The 23,208-nt window shown below is 35.2% G+C and overlaps 1 protein-coding gene across 3 annotated transcripts; it reads left to right on the forward strand.

Annotated features, from left to right (window-relative positions):
* Positions 1 to 1,273: 1,273 nt before the first annotated feature.
* Positions 1,274 to 23,204, forward strand: LOC105320284 (sterol regulatory element-binding protein cleavage-activating protein). Of its 3 annotated transcripts, XM_066072818.1 has the most exons (25): positions 1,274 to 1,394; positions 2,086 to 2,269; positions 2,588 to 2,744; positions 3,399 to 3,559; positions 3,866 to 4,003; positions 6,765 to 6,844; positions 7,946 to 8,060; positions 8,424 to 8,605; positions 8,984 to 9,110; positions 9,371 to 9,483; positions 9,731 to 9,825; positions 10,006 to 10,104; positions 10,634 to 10,918; positions 11,137 to 11,450; positions 13,982 to 14,489; positions 14,668 to 14,783; positions 15,058 to 15,419; positions 15,453 to 15,578; positions 15,883 to 16,019; positions 16,571 to 16,656; positions 17,431 to 17,537; positions 18,002 to 18,177; positions 18,601 to 18,681; positions 19,055 to 19,267; positions 20,169 to 23,204. In XM_066072818.1, the coding sequence occupies exons 2-25, from the start codon at positions 2,157 to 2,159 to the stop codon at positions 20,412 to 20,414; spliced, it is 4,137 nt and encodes a 1,378-aa protein (XP_065928890.1). In that variant the 5' UTR covers positions 1,274 to 1,394; positions 2,086 to 2,156; the 3' UTR covers positions 20,415 to 23,204. The 3 variants fall into 3 exon arrangements, with proteins under 3 accessions (XP_065928890.1, XP_011416457.3, XP_019919644.3); XM_011418155.4 differs by having other exon boundaries at positions 15,058 to 15,578; XM_020064085.3 differs by having other exon boundaries at positions 1,296 to 1,361; positions 15,058 to 15,578.
* The last annotated feature ends 4 nt before the right edge of the window (positions 23,205 to 23,208 follow it).

Consider the following 23,208-nt stretch of genomic DNA (forward strand, 5'->3'; position numbering starts at 1 on the left):
ATGTCTTGATCTATGGTGTCTTTTTCTGATTTTAAAGGGGCATTGACACGATTTTGGTCAAACATTATTTTTGTTTACATTATTAATGTTTACAATGCTTCACTAAGGCATTTTAAATAAGCCACCAACATTTGAGTGTAATTCGTTAAGTTATAAGCGAGTTGCAGAGCCTACAATTCTTTGCTATGTAAAGAAATCTTTTGTTTACATTTTGAACATTGAAGTAAAAATTCTAGTTTTTGACCTAAAATGTTAAACGATAGACAGACAAATCAGCTTCAAAAAGATATTTTATTTGTAAATTGAACCTATGTAAACAAAAACAGGGCACGAGCATTGTTTACATGTAAAGGAATTGAGAGTCCTGTATCTTGCTTATAACTCTAACTCTCAAATTTCATTCGGTCACTGGAAATGCATTCCTAAAGCATTGTAAATAATAAAAACAGAAATATAGAATTTGACCAAAATCGTAAACATGCTCCTTTAGAAATTTCATAACTTTCAGCGAATTATGCGTACCACCGTTCATTCATTGGAAGATGTCAAAATCTTGTTATTTCACGTCCTTACGTTAAACCTCCACAGAAGATGACGTCACAAAATCGTGAATGATCGCATGATGGTAGAAGAATTCTATTTTGACCAAAACACAAGGAATACAGTACACAACCAGATTCGGTGAAGTCTTCAACTTCAAAGAGACTGGAACTTTATACATTTCTTAGGCGTCGGAACCGGGGGGGGGGGGGGGGGGGGGGGCTTAGCCCCCCCCCCTCCCACTTTTTTTTTGCAAAGTTATACCTAACCATTAGAAACATAGTATAATAGAGGGTGTTAAACCCCCCCCCCCCCCCCCCCCACTTTCTCTCGCAGGAAAGATTATTGTTCCTAAAATTACCTTGAAAGATTGTGAAGTTGGATTTTCAGAAGCATACTAGCCAGTTTAAACAGTTAAAAGTTTAGCTATTCATTTCCATGAGATGAAAAAAGAAGTAGATGCGTTTATCTCAGTCAAATATCAGTTATCAATATGTATACCAAGCAAACTATTTAAAAAGGGCGGACATCAATTAGATTTTAGCCATAAACTAGACTATTACCTATTTTTAAGGTAAAGCAAATAATCGGAATATTTTCGCTATAAATTTTTTTTTACACAAAGGTTTTGTTTAATAGTCTAAAAATTGCCATTAGCACTCGACCCTCCGAATGAAATTGGAAATTCCAAATGAGTCATAGGGATAAAACAGAATAGTTAATCGTACGATTGCTGAAAATACGAATATTTGACCAATCAAACTAACTTTCAAGACACCGGAAGTAACATATGATCTGAGATTTTTTATTTTGCAAGAGAAGTAAGAGGGTGTTATTTATCTAAAACACGCCAGGTAACTTAACATATGAATTTTGATGACTGAACATATTCGTATCTCTAGTCTTTGGAATAAAATTGATATTGATTTCGAATTTCCTCTGAAATAATTGCTTGCAGTTTGTCATAGACTCAAGCGTGCATGTTTTGCGCGTTGTATAGGGACGCGTATAGGCCCACTGTTTTTATACGTCTTGAGAATACATTATTTTCTTCGCCGTCTGAATGAGAGTTTTTTTGAAGACTTGTTAAACAATTCTCATTTTCAACCCCCTTCCCCTTCACGCCACTTCAACAGATTAAAGATAGTCTTCTGCACTTGAGCATGTTGACATGGTCGGTGATGTAACAACGTTGCGTTGACTATTTAAATGCATGCTTTATAATCTGCTTGTTAATAAAAACAACCAAGTGTTCCTTGTGTAGATATTTTTAACTCAAATTAATGATGACTCTTGCTAGTGAAATTAACTCGGTACAGAATTTCGCAACTCCTACTTCTTTTATAGTGAATTTTAAATCTGCAAAATTGAAGACTGACATTTTTACACATATTTCTTTGTACATTTTTTACTGCATGTAAATGAATTTACCAATCTGAATCATGTACCAAACTTCCTTGAAACATTTCTCAACCATTTATGAGTTCCTAATGCATTCTTAATCTATGTGTACAGTAATGAGAATTTTGATCTTTCTTATAACAGGATTCAAGAGTCATCAGATGAGAATGTCTGGGGTAACTTAACTGCCTGTCTCTGGATCCCACTGGTCAGTCATGAGGTCCCTTCAGGAGTTTGTGACGCGGGTGTTTTACACCCACGGCTTGTTCTGTGCCAGTCATCCATACTCCATTCTGACTGCTGTCATCTGCATCATGCTTATGTCTTTGTGAGTAGCAGTTCATCCCCAGAAAAATTCCATGCAATGTTAACTAACACATCATTATTAAATTGGTTTGATAATTTGGTAAACTTTTGACGATATGAGTCATGCAAATTCTTGGTCAGTTATTTTTGCTTCATGCTAAATAACATAATACATGTATTATTGTATTGGCTGTACCTTTGGCAATTTCTCTGAGTCTCCCAAGCAGTAATTCATTTGTCTAGCTGTCTCTGATCACACTATGATAAAGAATAATTGCTGTAAACCTCATTATTTTTTTAAAATTGTCAAATTTGAACCCTCCGTTGTTTTTTTTTCCAGCTCCCCCCTGATGAACATGCCTCTCCCGGGAAATGTTCCCTCCCAGCACCAGGAAAGACTGACGGATTACCGGGTCCCCTCGGAGGAATCTCCAGAAGCTCCCCTCCCAAAGGATGGGAAGAATCGCCACCCTTCAGATCTACTCAAACCTCCCTGGGTAATCCAGGCTTGTTTTATGAATTTGAAAGTGTGAAATTATGAAATTGAAATTCAAAGAATCAGTTCTCAAATACTGTTGTTATGGAATCATTTTAATTCATCGTTGGTAGTCAATTAATTTCTGGTTAATGGGGATGTAAATACCTTGGTAGTAGAATACTGTCACAGTAAGAGAGATTACGCCTTCGAAACAAAAGCTATTAGTTCATGGGAATGTAACTATTTCCACGGTAGATTTGTCTAGATTTATCATGTAAAGTAAATCACGGTTATAGCGAACAAGCTTAAATTATAATGAATTGATGCTTATAGCGAAGTGAACTTTATTACCCATGACTTTGTTACATCTTGTAAAATTGACGGATAAAAAGAACTACGCTTACTAGGAAGCAAAATTCCCTGCCCTTGGTACTTCGTTATGAGCATGCTTAAACCATGTTAAAAGCATTTGTGTGTCTTCACTTTTAAGTTTAAATGAAAAACTTTTTTTATTGTTGATTCGAAATAAATTTTTTAATTCTTTCAAAAATCATGTGAAATGTGAAACTGTGGTAATTTAACCAAAATTTTCATCCCTGGTTTATTGAGGCAAATGAACATGTTTTATTTTGAATTACTCAACATAATTCTGTCTGCCATTCTTAATTTGCAGTATCTAGGAGTCCCGGTAGGATACATCCAGCAAATTATTGTCAAGGCAACTGTGTCACCATGGAAACAAGAATACATGGTGCCAGATGACGCATTTCGATCGCCTTTGTTGAAAGTTTTTGAAATTTTGGAGGAGTTGGAAAAGTTCAAACTCAAAGATGGGTAAGTGGAGATAATGAGAACTGAATGTTGATAAAAAAAATAACATAGGGAAGGTTTGGCAAAACTTGCTCCCTTTCACATTTTCTTACTTGCATACATTATTTAGATATACTGTGGAATCATGAATATTTGTAGAGACTCAATTTTCATGAATTCATTGGGATCCCTAAAGCCACAATTAAACATCCCAAACAATAAAATACTTTTAAATCTTTATACATAAACTTTATTAGCAAATTCATGAAATAACATCCCAACGAATCCTTAAAAAACTGACACTACATTATATTTTATTTATATTTTCAGTGTGACCGAGTACTCTTTGTCTGACATTTGCCTGCGTGTGGGGGAAGTTCTCCCTCAGATCAAGTTCAAGGAGTTCCTCCCCAAGTACTCCTGTCTGACCCTGTCCCCCGCTAACTTCTGGTTCGGGAGGAAAGAAATGTAAGTATTCATATTAGTACTCTGTTACAGTGTAAATCAGTGCATTGATTTCAACTAGTTGAAAAAAATTTCCAAACTGTGCAAGAATTGAAATTGATACATATTTACACCAGAATATACCAGTTTTTTATGTTCGGTGTTTGGAGTTAATGTTTAAATTTTTTCTGTGTTCTTAAAGAAAGATAATTGTTCAAAATGGTTCTTTGGTAAAATTTCCAAACTGTGCAGAAAGACAAAAATGATATGCATATATTTCAGAGACCCATGATATTCTGTGTTAAGATTTGATACATATCTTTTTATTAGCTCACCTGAGCCAAAGGCTCAAGTGAGCTTTTCTGATCACAATTTGTCCGTTGTCTGTCGTCGTTGTCGTTGTCGTCGGCGTCGGCGTTGTAAACTTTTCACATTTTCATCTTCTTCTCAAGAACCACTGGGCAGATTTCAACCAAATTTGGCACAAAGCACCACTAGGTAAAGGGGATTCATGTTTGTTCAAATGAAGGGCCACGCCCTCTTTAAAGGGGAGATAATTGAGAATTATTGAAAATTTGTTGGTATTTTTCAAAAATCTTCTTCTCAAAAACTATTCGGCCTGAAAAGCTCAAACTTGTGTGGAGGCATCCTCAGGTAGTGTAGATTCAAGTTTGTTCAAATCATGGTCCCCAGGGGTAGGGAGGGGCCACAATGGGGGGATCAAGTTTTACATAGAAATATATAGACAAAATCTTTAAAAATCTTCTTCTAAAAAACTATCAGGCCAGAAAAGCTCAAATTAAAATGGGAACCTCCTCAGATAGTGTAGATTCAAGTTTGTTCAAATCATGGTCCCCGGGGGTAGGATGGGGCCACAATGGGGGGATCAAGTTTTACATAGGAATATATAGAGAAAATCTTTAAAAATCTTCTTCTAAAAAATTATTAGGCCAGAGAAGCTCAAATCAAAGTGGAAGCTTCCTCAGGTCGTGTAGATTCAAGTTTGTTCAAATCATGGTCCCCAGGGGTAGGGTGGGGCCACAATGGGGGGATCAAGTTTTACATAGGAATATATAGAGAAAATCTTTAAAAATCTTCATCTAAAAAATTATTAGGCCAGAAAAGCTCAAATAAAAGTGGAAGCTTCCTCAGGTAGTGTAGATTCAAGTTTCTTCAAATCATGGTCTCCGGGGCTAGGGTGGGGCCACAATTAGGGGATCAAGTTTTACATAGAAATATATAGACAAAATCTTTAAAAATCTTCTTCTAAAAAACTATAAGGCCAGAAAAGCTCAAATTAAAATGGAAGCATCCTCAGGTAGTGTAGAATCAAGTTTGTTTAAATCATGGTCCCCAGGGGTAGGGTGGGGCCACAATGGGGGGATCAAGTTTTACATAGGAATATATCGAAAAAAAAATTAAAAATCTTCTTCTCAAAAACTATAAGGTCAGAAAAGCTTAAATTTGAGTGAAAGCATCCTCAGATAGTGTAGATTCAAGTTTGTTCAAATTATGGTCCCCAGGGGTAGGCTGGGGCCACAATTAGGGGATCAAGTTTTACATAGAAATATATAGACAAAATCTTTAAAAATCTTCTTCTAAAAAATATCGGGCCAGAAAAGCTCAAATTAAAATGGAAGCATCCTCAGGTAGTGTAGATTCAAGTTTGTTCAAATTATGGCCCCCGGGGGTAGGGTGGGGCCACAAGAGGGGGGTCATGTTTTACAGAGGAATATATCGAATTTTTTTTTTTAAATCTTCTTCTCAAAAACTATAAGGCCAGAAAAGCTTAAATTTGAGTGGAAGCATCCTCAGATAGTGTAGATTCAAGTTTGTTCAAATCATGGTCCCCAGGGGTAGGGTGGGACCACAATTAGGGAATAAATTTTTATACAGGAATATATAGAGAAAATCTTTAAAAAAAATTTCTTTTCAAAACTTTATGGCCAAGAAAGCTCAAATTGTAACCATCCTCAGATAATGTAGATTCAAGTTTGTTCAAATCATGGTCCCTGGGGGTAGGGCGGGGCCACAATGGGCGATAAATTTTTATATATAGAGAACATCTTTAAAAATCTTCTTCTCAAAACTATAAGGCCAGGAAAGCCCAAATTTAAGTGGAAGCATCCCAAGATCGTAAAGATTCAAGTTTGTTTAAATAATAGTCATGGGGTATGGTGAGGCCACAATGGGGGATGAATTTTTACATAGGAATATATAGAGAAAATCTTTAATATCTTCTTTTTAAAGACTATTTGGCCAGAAAAGGCTAAACTTGTGTAGAGGCATCCTCCGATAGTGTAAATTCAAGTTTGCAAAATCACAGTCCCTAGTGATAGGGCTGGGCCGTGATGGCGGTTTGAATTTGTACATAGGAATATATAGAGAATAATCTTTAAAAATATTCTGGGAAAGTTTTCGGTCCAAAACTCAGTACTTAGTGTGAAAGCACAGGTTATGCAGATTTAAGTTTGATGAAACCATGATTCCCTAGAGAAAAGGGGGGCCACGAAATGGAGGGGGGGGGGGGGTAAATTGGAATAGAGAAAAATCTTCTTACAGGTACAACAACAAAAGGGGCTTGGTATTTACCCCAAAAAAGAGGTGGATAAAAATTGGCAGATTTTCTATTTTTTTTAGCAAGATCTACTGTACTTAGTTGTCAAGATATTTTGATACTGTAATGCTAATTTGATCAGAATTAAGGCAATTGTTGCTCAGGTGAGCGATGTGGCCCCTGGGCCTCTTGTTGTGTTTGGCATAGTGACTTCATTTTCTTTATCAGGTATGTTGGAGATGGGGAAATTCTCAAAACCTTATTCAAAAGACATGGACAACCTCTTGAAACACCTCCATATCTTAGAGGTAAATCCAACTGGTCTGTTGAAATCTTAAACAGTATTGTTAGATGTAATGTATCTAATATCTAAAATGAATATTGTTTGACTTAAAGCATTGCAGTTTTTAATACAATAAAGTACTGCACTTTGGTTCTCTTTCAATTTTGTCAACAATTTTTGGTATATTCGTACAATACCAGATATAAAACCGCCCGAATACAGAGTGTATAGTTATGATACGTATTCCAACACAACTAATTGTCATTTTTATTTCTTACTGATTCTTAACTAAAGAAGAGATAAGATGTTATTTGTTGAATTATTACAAAATGATGGGATTTTATTTGTTAAATTATTACAAAATGATGGGATTTTATTTGTTAAATTATTACAAAATGATGGGATTTTATTTGTTAAATTATTACAAAATGATGGGATTTTATTTGTTGAATTATTACAAAATGATGGGATTTTATTTGAATTATTACAAAATGATGGGATTTTATTTGTTAAATTATTACAAAATGATGGGATTTTATTTGTTAAATTATTACAAAATGATGAGATTTTATTTGTTAAATTATTACAAAATGATGGGATTTTATTTGTTAAATTATTACAAAGTGATGGGATTGTGTTTGTTAAATTATTACAAAATGATGGGATTTTATTTGTTAAATTATTACAAAATGATGGGATTTTATTTGTTGAATTATTACAAAATGATGGGATTTTATTTGAATTATTACAAAATGATGGGATTTTATTTGTTAAATTATTACAAAATGATGGGATTTTATTTGTTAAATTATTACAAAATGATGAGATTTTATTTGTTAAATTATTACAAAATGATGAGATTTTATTTGTTAAATTATTACAAAATGATGGGATTTTATTTGTTAAATTATTACAAAATGATGGGATTTTATTTGTTGAATTATTACAAAATGATGGGATTTTATTTGTTGAATTATTACAAAATGATGGGATTTTATTTGTTGAATTATTACAAAATGATGGGATTTTATTTGTTGAATTATTACAAAATGATGGGATTTTATTTGTTAAATTTTTACAAAATGATGAGATTTTGTTTGTTGGATTATTACTCTATTGTATACAGATATTCTGTTTGGGATTCCTTGGAAGAATTCTGGGATAGCTCGCTACTTCATCAGAAATCAACAAAGAACCATAAGCTTTGCGATCACCATCGCCATGAAGACCTATGACCAGCGGTCAGTTCCTCCCTATAACCTTCACTTTCAGCTCAGGGAACTTGTCAATAGTCCTAATAGAAGAATAATGAATTTTTCTCTTTTTTTAAATAGGTTTTTTATTTTAAATGTATATTTTTAACAATAACCTTTTTTGTATTGAAATTTAAAATTGAAGAAAAAACTATCATAATTTTGATTTTAATTCTCAGATTTACTTTTCAGTTTTGATTAATTTCGATAAATCCAAAGTCAACTGAATGAACCATCTTTCGCAAAAGATTGTTCCATTGGCTGTTGTTTTTTCAATTTATTTTCTTATCATACTTTCATTGTCTGTTGATTTCCATGAGGCGATTTTCCATTTCTTTTTCCTTGTTTTAGATTTCTGCTGGCCCTGAAGTCGCGCCTGGAGGATATCTACCCAGAGACGGCACAGAACGTGAACAACAGTCAGGTGAACACGATCGTACACATCCACTACCCCGACAGCAAGGTGTTCACGGAGCACACCTATCTCATCATCACATACGTGTTCCTGCTCATGTACATCTACTTCTCTGTCAGTGAGTATACACATTGCCATCTCCTTTTTTTTTTTTAAAAGATTGTCATTACACTGCTACCCCCCCCCCCCCCCCCCCCAAAAAAAAAAATAATTAGATAACAAATGTGGACTTGTTTTGAATAAACTGAATTTTGAGATTGGTTTATCATATAAATGCAAGATTCAACTACTTCTGATTCTCTAGTTAGTTTTCTTTATGTTGAGCTCAGAATTCTGTATGTTTACTCATTCAAACAGCACTGCCTTACATTGTAAACTTCCAATACTATATCATAGTTTAATTAACTGCACCAATAAAACTGTCATTTGCTTGTAGAATTCTAGTTATTCAGTGACATTGACCAGTCCCTGATGTTTTTTTTTGTGTGTGTTACAGGGAAAATTGAGATGGTGAAGTCTAAGTGGGGCCTGGCCCTGAGCGCGGTGGTGACAGTGGTGGCTTCCCTCCTGATGTCGGTCAGCTTCTGCTCACTGTTTGGACTCACCCCCACACTCAACGGCGGGTAGGCTCAGTTATCTGATCTAAGTCTGTGTTGAAGTATAAAAATAATACATATTAAAAGTCTTCAAATATAAGAGATATTTGGACTCAGGTTGAAAGGTTTGCCAAGTTTCATTCTACATGTATATCTTGTTTTTTTACTGTTAAACATCATAAGTCCTACCGTCCTTATTTAAAAACAGTGACCATGTATTCTGTATAATTATGTAGAGTGAGACATATATATCTAAAGTTAACATTATTCATATTTATATGTTTTAGAGAGATATTCCCGTACCTTGTGGTGTTCGTTGGCCTGGAGAATGTCCTTGTCATCACAAAGTCCGTCGTGTCTACTCCGGTCGACCTGGATGTTCGGCTGAGGATCGCTCAAGGTCAGTCAACAGGGTCAAGGTCAAGAGAAAACATCTATCAGATCTATCACTTAATGTGAAAGGAGAGAAATTCTCAAATCAAGCTTCTATCACTATTGGATACTTGATCTAACTTTAAAGGGAAAGAATCATATTTCATCTAAAAAAACAAGTTCTTCAAATCTACTGTTAAAATATGTATAAACCAAAAGTTTAATATTGCTGAATGCTGATAAACATGATCTTAGAAAGCTTGTGATTCTTGTAGGTATAAGTCGCGAGGGCTGGTCCATCACAAAGAACCTAGCCACAGAGCTGATCATTGTTGTAGGGGGCTTCTTCACATTTGTACCGGCGATTCAGGTTTGTTGAGTGGTGGATGTCTTCCTTATCATGTCTTACCTTTGTATTATCTTCTTTGATAGTACATGGAAGTCATCTTCAATTACTGATTTATAATGCCCATATATGTACACTGGAGTTGGGTATAAATTGCCTGTCTGCATTACATTTAAATATAACTGTATCATTACTTTTTTGTAGGAGTTTGCCCTGTTTGCTATGGTGGGACTTCTGACGGATTTCTTTCTACAACATGTCTTCTTCCTCACCACTTTATCCATCGATATTCGGCGGATGGAGGTGAGAAATCCAAAATTCTATGTGTCTCAACAACATCTTGTTTTATACCTGTTACACCAGTTACACCTCAAATATTGGACATAATGCACTTGGTTTGAACACTGACATTATTTCATGGGATAAAAAGATTAGTGTGTATTTATATACCTGACTGTATTATTTATATATTTAGAGTTACAGTCAGGTACATATACATCACAACATAGCTTGCATATTAATCCAGCTGATTATTCAATTCTTGTATCTCGCATTTTATTGTCATTGATGAAGACAGATAAGTAGATTTGTTACTATTTATGCTGAGCAGTAGAATATTTAAGATATAGACAATTTGGACACACCAGATAAAGTGACTATGGATTTAATATAGTGAATAATACTACTGTATATATATATTTGTGCTCACATGCACCGAGATGAAATGCTCATAAAATCAATTACAAAACTTAACAGCAGCTATCAAACTATAAAATTTAATTGTGATATCTTCAATAGAATGATTAATATCCATCATGGTCCTTGATTTCAGTTGTCTGACCTTGACAAGAAGTTGAGAATTTCGGTGTCGGACAGCCAACTGGGTGTTTCCTTGGATACCAAGGTCATTGAGCCCATTCTACTGTGTCCGGTCCGAGGATTCATGTCTGCCCCAAACATGGCCACCAATGACAAGGCAGTGAAGAAGCACCGCCGAACTTCCTCTAATGTGACCTTGGGGCCACCCTCCTCCCTGGCTGACACCAGTCAGATGTCCCGACGATTACGCCTGATCGACTTTCTGGCCGATACCAGGGTGATTCAGAGGTTCATCATGGTAAGGACTATAGAAATTGGGTGAAAATGCCATTTATTGTTCCCAGTCTATTGAAGAAATAAATTTGAATTTGTTTTTTTTGAAATCTGAAATGTACATGTATGTATACATGGTATAAAGCAAAATGAATTGTGATTTGGAAGGCATGTCAGTGTTTTTTTGTCTCTTTTTTGTAACTCCACTGAAATATTTTCTGAATGAATTTTACCCTTTTCCAGTTCTGCACAGTGATATGGATTGCTCTGATAGTATACAAGAGTGGGGTGCTGGAACATCTCTCCACTCCTGCAGACAACCAAGCCAAAAATATCTCCCAGGATGCCACTGCATCAGAGGCACTCTCCAGTGATGAAGGTAGGAAAGCTGCCAGTCCTGTATCAAGTCACCAATCAGGTGGTTCCTGGTGGTTCCAGGGTGAGTTGGTGGACCCATACGGAGCAGTCAGACACACAGATGTAGAGTTGTGGCAGCACCTGTCCTACAAACACTGGCCCACCCTGTTCTCCTACTACAACATCAGTCTATACGGAAAGTAAGAGAATCAATGGCTATGTTCTACTTATAAAAACTATTATCTGAGATGTATACATGCAATAGGAACGAATTCAATACAACGTCAGGCTATACGGAAAGTAAGAGAATGAAATCAATGGCTATGTTCTTTTTGTAATTAGGGCTCGCAAGGATTTGCGGGTGCCCTTTAGTAATCACTCTGTCCGTCCGTCCTTCTGTCCGTCCGTCTGTCACTCTTCCGTCCACAAATTTTCTGTTTTTTTCTAATAACTTTTTTCATGGTTGCCCAATCAAGTTCAAATTTGGTATGGTAGTTCAGTAGGCAAAAATACATATTTTGATGCTAAGTTTGGTTCTCTATGTCTTCTGGTTTGGAGCTGGGGTGGTGGGGTAGATTCCTTAACTATGCATAATAATGAATGGGCAAAGAGAGATAACTGCTGAGAATGTTACCATTGTATACTTGGAAGGCTGTGCAATATTTGTCCTTTGGGATTAATTAACCTTCCACAGGAAGAAAATCCTAAGCTTCATCTTTATTTGTCACATTGAGATTAATTACTGCACTGCCTGTGTCTGCAAATGAACTTTGTTTTGAAGTTAAGGTCAATTCTGAATGATGTGTAGTATTGTGTACATTCTTTGAAATATGGATTTAAAATATATAATATTCATACTTTATTTTGGTTAAAATACCGTACACATTGATTTATGATAATTTTATTGAATTCTAAAATCAAGATATATATTAAGATATCCTTTTTCACTATTTTATTTTTTAATTATTTTATTTTTTTCTGCCTTTATGCTGTTAATTTTAACAGGTAATCAGATAATAACCCCATTCTGTCATTTCTGAAAAAAAAATCTTATTGTAAATTTAGAAGAAAAGGATGAGAAAGCAGAACAATTAATCCCCTGGGATGAATTATCTTGCCTGCTGCAGAAAATTTAGAGGCTTATCTCTATCTGTCATATGAAGATTAATGAACACCTTTGTCTGCAACTGATGTTTGTTTTGAAGTTGAGGTCAACCCTGGGTGATACAATGTATTTGCATTCACTGAAGGCTTGCATTTTATAAAACACCTGTTTAAATCTTTTTTAAATATACATTTAATTTAGTTTTTTATAAGACATGAGGTTATCCCTGTTTTATGCAGATACAAGGTTACTATTCAGAGTTTTCGGACATTCAGGAATTACCTTGAAATTTTAGAAATACAGTTGTTACTTATAATTTCCATATTTTTTTTTTACCACCTTATATATATTGCAGTTCTTTACATCTTATGCTGGGCATTTATTTTTCATCATTGTTAATATAAAGAGGATGGAATTCAAAGTTTTTTTCACTTCTCTATCTTAATTGTCATAGCGGGGCCCTTCCTGACTGGTCAGTTTTCTAGTTCATGTAATAGCTATAGGAATGAATTCAATACAACATTAGTCTCTATGGGATGTAAGAGAATGAATTCAATAGCTATGTTCTACTGATAAACACTATTACCCCTATCATATCTTTTAGACTGTGTTGGACAATGTTTATTTTATAAAATAAATCAAGACAAGTTCTTAGATCTTCTAAGTCTTATGGATTGATCTACCACAGTATGCAAAATTTTACCATTTCATTTATTCTAGAATACTGTAGACGTACTTTTATCCGCGTGGTATTAATTTACGCTATGAATGCGGGCATAAATTTTCCGCGGAATTTTTTCCCAGTGTTCTTAAAGTGCATTTTGGAATGAAATATTGAAATTACATTACATGAATAAGGATAATCGGAAGTTACTACATTATATAACACTTGCATATACGTGTATCCAATGTATATCGTTTTTATCTATGCAAACTGTCAAACAAATTTGTTTTGAGAATTCACATGATAAATAATTCAATCTCCTAAAGATTTGAAATTTCTGTAAATTTACTTGCATGAAATTTGAACTTCTCCCAGCTTGAGATAACGGCACGTGTCAGACGACAAATAGCCCCAAGCGGGTCTGTCTTTCAATGACCCATTCAATTAACTACACGCTAAGACCCGTGCTTTTACTGCAATTTTTAGATCCCTTTGTGCTCTGACTTTTAATTGATAAAACTGATCAACTCATAATTTAAACGACATGTGAACCCATAAATTGACAGTCAATGAATAAAATAAATTAATAAATAACTAATGACTACCGACCAGTGCACAACCGATAATTACTGTTCACTGTGAACAGTTCTTGCAGTTTATGTCCAAAGTTGGACAGATTCTAGGAAATGAAAATCGCTCAGAACTAAATTTAATAATAATTATTCAAATTATTTTTTTTTTCAATCAAAGAATCAGCGTAAATTTTTACCCGCGTATTAAATTGATATTGTGATTCCTCGGAATTATGACCCCATGGAAAAAAAATACGTCTACAGTATTTCAATAGCCAAGGAATATTTTAAACTTTAGAATTAAGTTCAACTTGATACTTTTTTTTGCTGAAAATTACCGGTATTTAGTATTTATAATTATGGTCATAAGTCATTGTTTTCTTTGTTTAGATTCATATCCATCTTACCCAGTCTCCACCTGTCAATTATTGTTGACCCTAATGAGGCTATTTCACTGCGACACCCCAGAGAAAATGCAGGAAAGACCCCACAACAGATCAAACAGGAGATAGAGCAGATCTCCCAGGAACAATCATCAGAGGCCAAGCGGGTGGAGTCCGACGTCCTGCCAGATGACAGCATTAAAGGAATCCTGGAGTCCCTCCCCAATTACGTCTACGACTCTGATCACCTCAGGAAGTTGTACGACCCAGAAGAGCTTCGGAAGCTGTACCCCAAATCTAAAAGGGAGCTGGTTTTGACTATACTGCTAGTGTTGTTCAGCACCATCTGTCTGTCATATTTTGCCCTGACTCTGTATCATTGTATTTGTCCCAAGAACTATGCTAGGTGGCGCTCAAGGTGGTATAGAGGGCAGCACAAGAAACGGGAAACATCCGGTGGTTATTACAAACAGATCAAGGAGTCCCTACCCAAGGTTCTGAAAGGACATGTCCAGGTAAAAAGAGAAACTGGTCACATAGTTTTACTTGTTTTTTTCATTTTGTACATTCCTGAGTTCTTTTTAATCAAAATTTAGCATGAGTTTTGTACTTACCATAATTACATGTATTGTGTACCTATCTATATATGAGTTATGTACTTACCAATACATGTATTGTGGTTGGACTCTGTAGGAGATAGAGTGTGTGGCCACTGACGGTCAGTTCATTGTCAGCGCGTGCCTCGGGGGTCAGCTCAGGGTGTGGGACTCGGTCACTGGGGACTGTGTTACCGTGGTCCACAGGAAAGGGTGAGTACACTCAAAGGGTGAGACAGCTCATCTAAAGTACTTAGCAAAATCATGCCATTTGGTTATAAATTGTGCGGTTTCAATACAATATAAAACTATAGTATGTCATTTAAGGTAATTTATATTTAATTCCCTATAAAATGGGAATTAATATTTAATATGAAAAATGAAAGATAAATATGTAAATACTTATAATTTTCTTTTAATGAAATTTAGAAACATTTAAATGAGATTTTGTAGCAGTTGATACATTCAAATATCTCTGATGAATTAGGGCTACGCCCCCTGTCAAGAGGAAACCTTGTTTGGGTCGGAACATCAATGACAGTGATGCTGACCTCTATGCTGAATACCATGGTAATGGTGACAGCAGCGACCGGGAAGAGGTAGACCTTCCCAGACCCCGACTACGAGCCCCCAGACAGCCAATCAGCAGCCAGACTCCCCCACTCCAGGGGAAGAAACTCTTCCACAACCAGCCAGATCTACTGGGAACAATTCACACCAACTTCTCACAGACCCCGCCCTCACCTGTCAATCACACCTCCCCCACCTCCCTGGATCCACCCTCTGTCATTTCATCAGAGTCCTCTCCCTTGCTTAGTAGCAGTTCTTCCAGTTTGATGGACAGGGATTCCACGAGTGGATTCAGTTTGATGGACAGGGATACCACGAGTGGATTCAATTTCCAGTCCTGGTTTCAGCCCCTGTATGATGAGCATGCTCAGTTTCTGAGAGATAACCCAATGGTGGACAATGTTTTCTCCGACTCCCGCTCTAGGAGCTGGAGTGCAGGTAAGGGATTTTAGGACAGCTGGATGGTTGTTGCCATTTTTTAGAGTATATTATTTTCCTTTACAAGGAGAGCTTTGAAAAATGTTCAAATTCTAAATCAAATCTAGTCTATCATGAAAAATCGTTTTCCTTTAAATATTGTACTTTTTAAACATAATATGCTTACTCTTTAAAATACACATAGCAATTTCCGCAGAAATTATTTAATAATCATTGCCACCAATGTTTTGTTTAATTCCTATCCAGGTTGTTGAATTAATGAAGCCTGAGACTGAATTTTTTATTGTAACTTCTATTACTTCAGGCGATCAACCGTCTACTCTAGAGCACGACGCTGCTCTGTTTGACTCAGGGTTCGAGGGTAACCAGGCCCCCTCCATCTGGTGCCTCAGTTGTTATGAGGGGCTTATTGTTGCAGGCTGTGGAAACGGCCGGCTCGAGGTAATATTTGATCAACTGTAATAGTTGTTATTCTACTAATAAAAGAATTTTATTTGATCAGTTGAAATGGTTATGAATTTACCAGTAAATGCATTGATAATGTAGAACAATAGTAAAGTTCAAGAAAAAAAAATAGGTTTTTTTATTTTATAAGTGTAATGAATTAACCAGAAATGCATTTGTAAACAAGTGAAATAAAATTTCATGGGTCCTGGAAAAAAAATGTTATGATTTCTATTAGATCTATTGTCATGTAATGCAATACCTCACAGTTGTTTTGTATTGGACCACAATTATGTTTCTGTCATTAGAGTAAACGCGTTACATGATTGCTGATTTAAATTTCTGTGGATTGTCAGTGGCAAAATTGAGATTGCTTAGATAGATTAATATACCAAAGGAATTTGTCTCAAATCTAAATTGATTAAAAGATCATATAGTTGCCCATTAAGGCTGGAAAATTTATAACATTGTGAAGTTTTTATATATTTATAGCATTAAAGATAATGTGTGAAAGCACAGATTTCATTTTTCGCCTCTTTGTATTACAGTTTTGGGAAAGTTCAAGTGGTAACTTAAAATACATGTATGGTGAAAACCAGACTGGAGTGACCTCCCTTTGTATCGTCAATAAAAGGTAAATTGAAAATTATTAAAAAATTATGAAAAAAAGCAAAGCACATGTACACCTTACTCCCAGAAGTAAACAAGTACCGTAGTTAAAATAATACACAAATGCCACAGTATTTAGGTGGGCTTATACCGGTAAATGAAAAGCATTTAAGTCACTGTTATAAAGCATCTTTAATAATCCATTTTGTTTTATTTTCTTCAGAGTTCTGGGTTTATAGCTTTAGAGCAGACTTGAATTAATCATAATAAATCTCGATACTCTGTCTTATGGAAAATACCTGTGGGTTTCCTTGTACAAAGTACCTCATTTTGTAGAACATGTATGAATTACCTTAAGTATTGGGATAGATTGAGTGAGTGGGTCCAGTAAGAGGATGGGGGATCAGGTCAAGATGTGGGTCTAGGATGAGAGAATGGGCCTAAGATAAGAATTTGAAAGAGGGTGGTAGATAAAAAAAGAGAAACGGGACAGACAGTAAAATTTATATACTTTACGGTAAAATTTATATACTTTACGGGACGGACAGTAAAATTTATATACTTTATGAGACGGACAGTAAAATTTATATACTTTTATACGGGACGGACAGTAAAATTTATATACTTTACGGTAACATTTATATACTTTACGGGACGGACAGTAAAATTTATATTCTTTATGAGACGGACAGTAAAATTTATATACTTTACGGGACGGACAGTAAAATTTATATACTTTACGAGACGGACAGTAAAATTTATATACTTTAATGATATACACTGAAATCCTCTCCTTTAGGGTGGTTGCTGCCAGACTGGATGGAACCCTAGACTTTTTAGAAATTGAGACATTCCATAACCCCATCATACCTACATCTACACCGTCCAATTCTCCCCATATCAAAGGTAAGTCTTTCATACCTGTATATCAAAGGTAAGTCTGTCATACCCATTCATCAAAGGTAAGTGTGTCATACCCGTTCATCAAAGGTAGGTCTGTCATACCTGTATATCAAAGGTAGGTCTGTCATACCTGTATATCAAAGGTAACTCTGTCATACCTGTAGTACACTTGTATTTGATTTGTTTGGGATACTTGATTTCTCACATGTGTACCTGAACAAAATACACGTATTGTGATGTTCACATCTCATTACACAAAGAAATCCTTTTTGTAACATGTATTTGAATGATTTTATTACAAATGTTTATAGACAGGTATTCCTACATGCAAAAATTAATCTCTTCAACTTTTAATGGCTTTTAAAACTTTTCAGTAATTTGCAAATCTTAATCATCTAGAGTATATTTCCTCCACTTTCAATTTTTAATGTATGTTGAATCATCTGTCTGATGTTTTCTCTCATTAGGTCATGCAAGACATCTAAGTCAACACAAGGTTGTTGTGATGGATTCCTTGAAGAAATGGGAAGCCATTTTACATGTGACCTTGGTAAATAGTGTCAAAGCTCATCAGCAGCCAATCATCTGTCTGAAGTGTGAAGGTGGGCGTGTCATATCAGCCAGTCAGGATCACTCCCTCAAGGTCAGATGCTTTGATTTGTTTATCACAGAGAAGAAAACATCTCAAAAGTAACCTGACAACTATAGAAACCAATATTATCACACAGGTCAATACTTACATTAAAAGGTGATAAGTTAAATTCCAAAATCTGTACAGGAGCCTCAAAAATTTAGGTGAAAATATTGTACACTGCCCATCAAAATAAAATATCATAAAAATCATAAAATACTAGACTATGATATATGGCTTAAATACAATTTATATACAGCTGGTACCTTATTTTTAATCCTTCAAAATTGATGCATATTGTTACAAAATTTATGTACTTTAAATGTTGCAATCAAATTTTGCATACCCGGTATTTGAAATTTCATTTTGTGGATCATAATTTAATATTCAATATTCAATAATTTTATCATTACATGTATCTGTGTATCCCTACAGGTGTTCAGACTGGAGGACAGCCGCTGTCTGTTCACTCTCCACGGTCACACCACCAAAATCACAGTACTGCATGCTGACAAGGTAATGATCCTTGTATAGGTCTTCTAGTTTTGGTTGATGATTTACATCCTCATACAATTCTTCTAGTTTACAAGCATGAGTAATGATAACATCCTTATAAAGTATTCTAGCTTATGAATTTACTTGTACAGGTACATGTGTTTGGATTTGTTTTGTTTCATATCATCATAAATGTACAATGTTTTAGAGTAAAACGAAATGCTATTTATATTCTGTCTGTGTTCCCTTTGTATCACATTATGTATGCAACACATATGTCAGTTTTCGTATCACTTGTGCGTCTTGTGTAATACAATATGTAACTTAATTTAGAAACACATCCTTACGTCAATTTTGGAATGCTTGCATGTTTAACATGTTTTGCTTGTTACAGTCGCCACCATTCAATGTTGTCAGCGGCGACGCGGAGGGAGTCCTAAGACTCTGGGACCTCCACACGGGCACCTGTCTCCACAAGGTCAAAGTTCATGAGGCCACCGTGGTGGCCTTGACCTCCACTCCCAGATACATGGTCACCTCGGGACTGGATGATCGGTTGTGTATAGTGGATAGGAAGAGAGGAACCCTGGTCCACGAACTGGACATGGTAATGTTCACAGATATTTAATACACTATTAACTTGTCCTGTAGGAATCCATTCAAGGAGTCTTGGTGGGGAACATTTAAGGTGGAATAACACATCGTCACAAAATGGCTGATGACTTCCAATCAAAACAATATTTTGTTTTATTAGAAGGAATTTTTCGATGGCAACATGTAACTTACTCCATAGCTGGGTGGATAAAGTGTCGGGCTTGTGAAACATCCAGAGTTCGAATCCCACAGGGGATTTTGTCGTTACTTACTGAATTGAATTTTTAGATATTCATTTTTTTATCCCAAAACTGCAGATTTTTTGCCTTTTCGCCTTTTGACATGTACATATGTACAGTTTAATTATCAGTATATCTTTCATAACCATGAATATGACAATTTACTTTTGAGTGACTTTTCCAAGGTGTGTTATTCCACATTAACCATTTCACAATAGCAGCAGTGCATGCACCTAAACTGTTCATTTGCAGGACAAATTGATATAGTTTGTCAAAGATTTAGTTGGTACATGTATTTGAATAGTGCTTATAAAATATTGTTTTATTTGGACTGCACAAGAGCAATAGTGCTGTAACTATGAAGGGGGTTTATTGGTCTATAAATTTATCTTTTAACTTGCTCAATTTATGCTTTTGTTATAAATTTTTGATACCTGGTATAACCTTACCATGACATTTCACAATGAAGTAAACTCATGTAATGAGTTTGAAATGATTCTAAGATCTTTTGTGTCTTGAAATTCTAAATGTTTTGCTTCCTTTTATAGAATTTTTTTCTGATTCTATCATCGCTATGAACATAACTAACATTCAGTGAAGTGGACATTTTCCTTATAGATTAGTGTGCTATTCATATTCACATCAATTGATTCTTCTTTAATTTCATTGTTGTAGGATCCTTGTGGGAACAACTGCATGTCATTATTGACCTCTCACCTGCTAGTGACTGGAGGTCAAGGTCATATCCAGCTGATTGACCTTGACAGAGGTGAAATTTTAAGAACAGTGAGTGTGGGGTCACTGGACAAGTCCGCGTTTGTGAATCAGATTCATGTGGTCCAGAATTCTGTGATAGTGTGTGATTATGCTAGTGAGATGAAGGTCATTCAATTCCCCACCGTGCTGGAGAAAGCCGAGTGATGACCGAGAGGGAGACTGTGAAATCATTAATGTAATGAGCTTCCTTGTCAGATAGGACGTTATCCACCACCGTACAGGAAAGAAACGGTCTTGTACAATTTGTAACTCGATCCCTTTTGTTGTTCTCGGACATTTACCGTTTAGTCGTTTCAATTATTGTTGGGTCTATTTACAGTGGGTAACACTCTTCCAGAGAATAACTTTTTTGTATCATTATTCATATCGATAAAGGAACCCACATAATTACGTCCTTTTAATTATATTTGAAAGAAAAAAATCCTAGCAAACCACGAAAATTGCCCCAATGAATTAAAAAAATTCTGCCAGTGAATACTACTGGAGGATGATAAAAATTGGACCGGACAAGATGGATCCCTTCCCTCACAGTGTTGGATCGTGTCCTGTGTGCGGAGGATGTTCATTTACCAGAGATTGCTTCTTATGTCGTTCTGTAGGAAGGGTGGAAATTCTTTATGATCTCAGACTTCAAACTGTTCCTTATTTAATGGTGTTGCCTGTTGTATTTTAAGGTGATCCATATTTATTGTTTGTCTGATTGTGTATTGTTTTTGCCTGGTCATTCTTGTTAATGTATATTATACACATTACAACAGTTTCTATTTTTGAGAAGGTTGAATTTACTTACGTGTTAGCTATGTAAAATTTTGAATGATGATTTTTTCAATGGATATAGTATGAAGTAAATATATTATTTTCATGCATATATTTCCACGTAAATGAAGTTCAAAAAATTATGATTCAGTCCCTCATTCACAGGGTCTGATGAATGAAGTTTCAGAACATTTTTATCATACAGTAGTCGCATATTTCAAATTCAAGGGCTGATAACTCTGGTAGATGTTACAGAAGTCCTATGACATACCAGAAAATCCCAAAATTGTGCATAACATGTACATTGTAAGTGAATGGGATATGAGTGTATATATTACATCTATGGCTTAATCATTGTGTATTGGGATGTATTGTATACATGTGCATTAGAATTAAATGAGACATGACAGTTCACTGTAGATTTTACATCTGTGGCTATCATGATTAAATCGATGGTCATTGAATTTTTTGTATTTTTTTTTTTGGTACAACTGTATTTTTCTTAATCATTGTTCTTAGTAGCAAAACAGAAGAAGCATTTCCATTGTTTCTCAGTTCACAATGTTTCTTTGTGTATTTATTTATGATATGGGTAAGGCAGCAAAAGTGCTATTATTTTCCATACCTACATGCACAGTGATTCAACACACATTATATATGTATTGCAAAATATATGGTCTAACGTAATTAGAAGTTAAAAGTCCTCTGTCTGGATTTGATTAAATTGAAACTGGTGCTATATGAACTGCAAGCCAAAATGTATAACCTAGTAGTGCTCAAGTATATCAACAATGTACAATCATTAATTAGAAAACCCCAGCTGCTTTTGAGTCCTATACAAGTGAAATGTGTGATTTATATATGGAGTGAACAAATGAGATCAAGAATTGGACTAAAATAGTTGCTGTAGTAATTGTGTATGAGAAAGATCATGCTTAAGCTCAGTACAGAGGTCTTTCATGATTCATTGTCTTCTGTTATGAATAGTGGTAGGAATATGTGATAACCCGGTATATAGTGATGCACGACCCACCAAGGCAGTGTATATGTATGTGAACTAAAATTACAGAGGGGGGTCTCTCTACTCCCCCCCCCCCCCCCCCAGCCACCAGAACCTAGTTACAGCTGTAACACAACCATGATTACCATTAAAAACAAGAGAGATAACTGTGAAAAAAGAGGCAGGTGCCCCTCCTGAAAATACAGGAGTTGTTTCCCTTTGTGTCTCCCCACTCTTCGTAGTATGCCCTAGGATATTTAGTCAACCTGTGTTTGTGTAGAGAATATAGAATCGTGTTAATATATGTATATTGAAATCTTAATATTTTAATGTCCCACTTTTTTGAGGTTTTCACATTTCATTTCAGTTTTGTACCAACCCATTCATTATTTTTTATATAGTAAACTCTCATGCTTGTGAAATTTCTGTTTAAATCATGATTTAATTAAGTATCGTAGGAATGTACATATGAATATTGAAATTAACAATTTATTTCATCATACCAAAGAATTTCATGTTTGAATGGCTGTGTGTGTGTCAGCTACTACAGGTAGTATACATTAAAGATATCAGTGATGTAATGATTTGTTGGAAAGAAAGATTGATTAGAAGAGACATAGGAAATTACACAATCAGAAATTGCCTGCCTGCTTGATGCATGTACATGTATGGTACCACATATATCTAGTTGTATGTCAGACTATCACATGAGAAAAAGGAAGGGGAGAGGTTGTTTTAACATGGAAGAAGGTTTTCGGCATCCAGTTTTTACTGATACATAAACTTTTTGTGGGGGATACACATATAATTATATACATGTATTATTTATGATTATTATTTATTGGTATTGTGACAACTGGCAGTCTTAATTATGGATTATATGTGGGTGTATGCTGAAGTTGATTTTCATGTACAGTGTATTTTGTCTCTCAGTTTACTGCGTCATGTACTGAATATCACACATGATTATCTACTTAAGAATGAAACTGCTCTTAGAATGTGTCTTTTTTATTTTCATAAGATTTGTTATGTATCTATTTATTTAACAATATTTTTGAATACATTATCTATTCCTGTTTGAAAGGTACATTTGTTACAATGTTATATAGTACATTGTGTCTCTTGAAAATGTTTCAAAATAAATGTGTCCTACTTTGACAGACATACACATGATACTGTTAC

This window comes from Magallana gigas, chromosome 10 (assembly GCF_963853765.1).
Source record: "Magallana gigas chromosome 10, xbMagGiga1.1, whole genome shotgun sequence".
Lineage (NCBI taxonomy): Eukaryota > Metazoa > Mollusca > Bivalvia > Ostreida > Ostreidae > Magallana > Magallana gigas.

Excerpts from the sequence above, each read along its gene's own strand:
- LOC105320284 (XM_011418155.4), top strand. The coding sequence starts at position 2,157 with ATGAGGTCCCTTCAGGAGTTTGTGACGCGGGTGTTTTACACCCACGGC. Across the intron at positions 3,560-3,865 it reads AAGTTCAAACTCAAAGATGG|TGTGACCGAGTACTCTTTGT; the intron begins GTAAGTGGAGAT and ends TTATATTTTCAG. Across the intron at positions 10,919-11,136 it reads TGATTCAGAGGTTCATCATG|TTCTGCACAGTGATATGGAT; the intron begins GTAAGGACTATA and ends ACCCTTTTCCAG.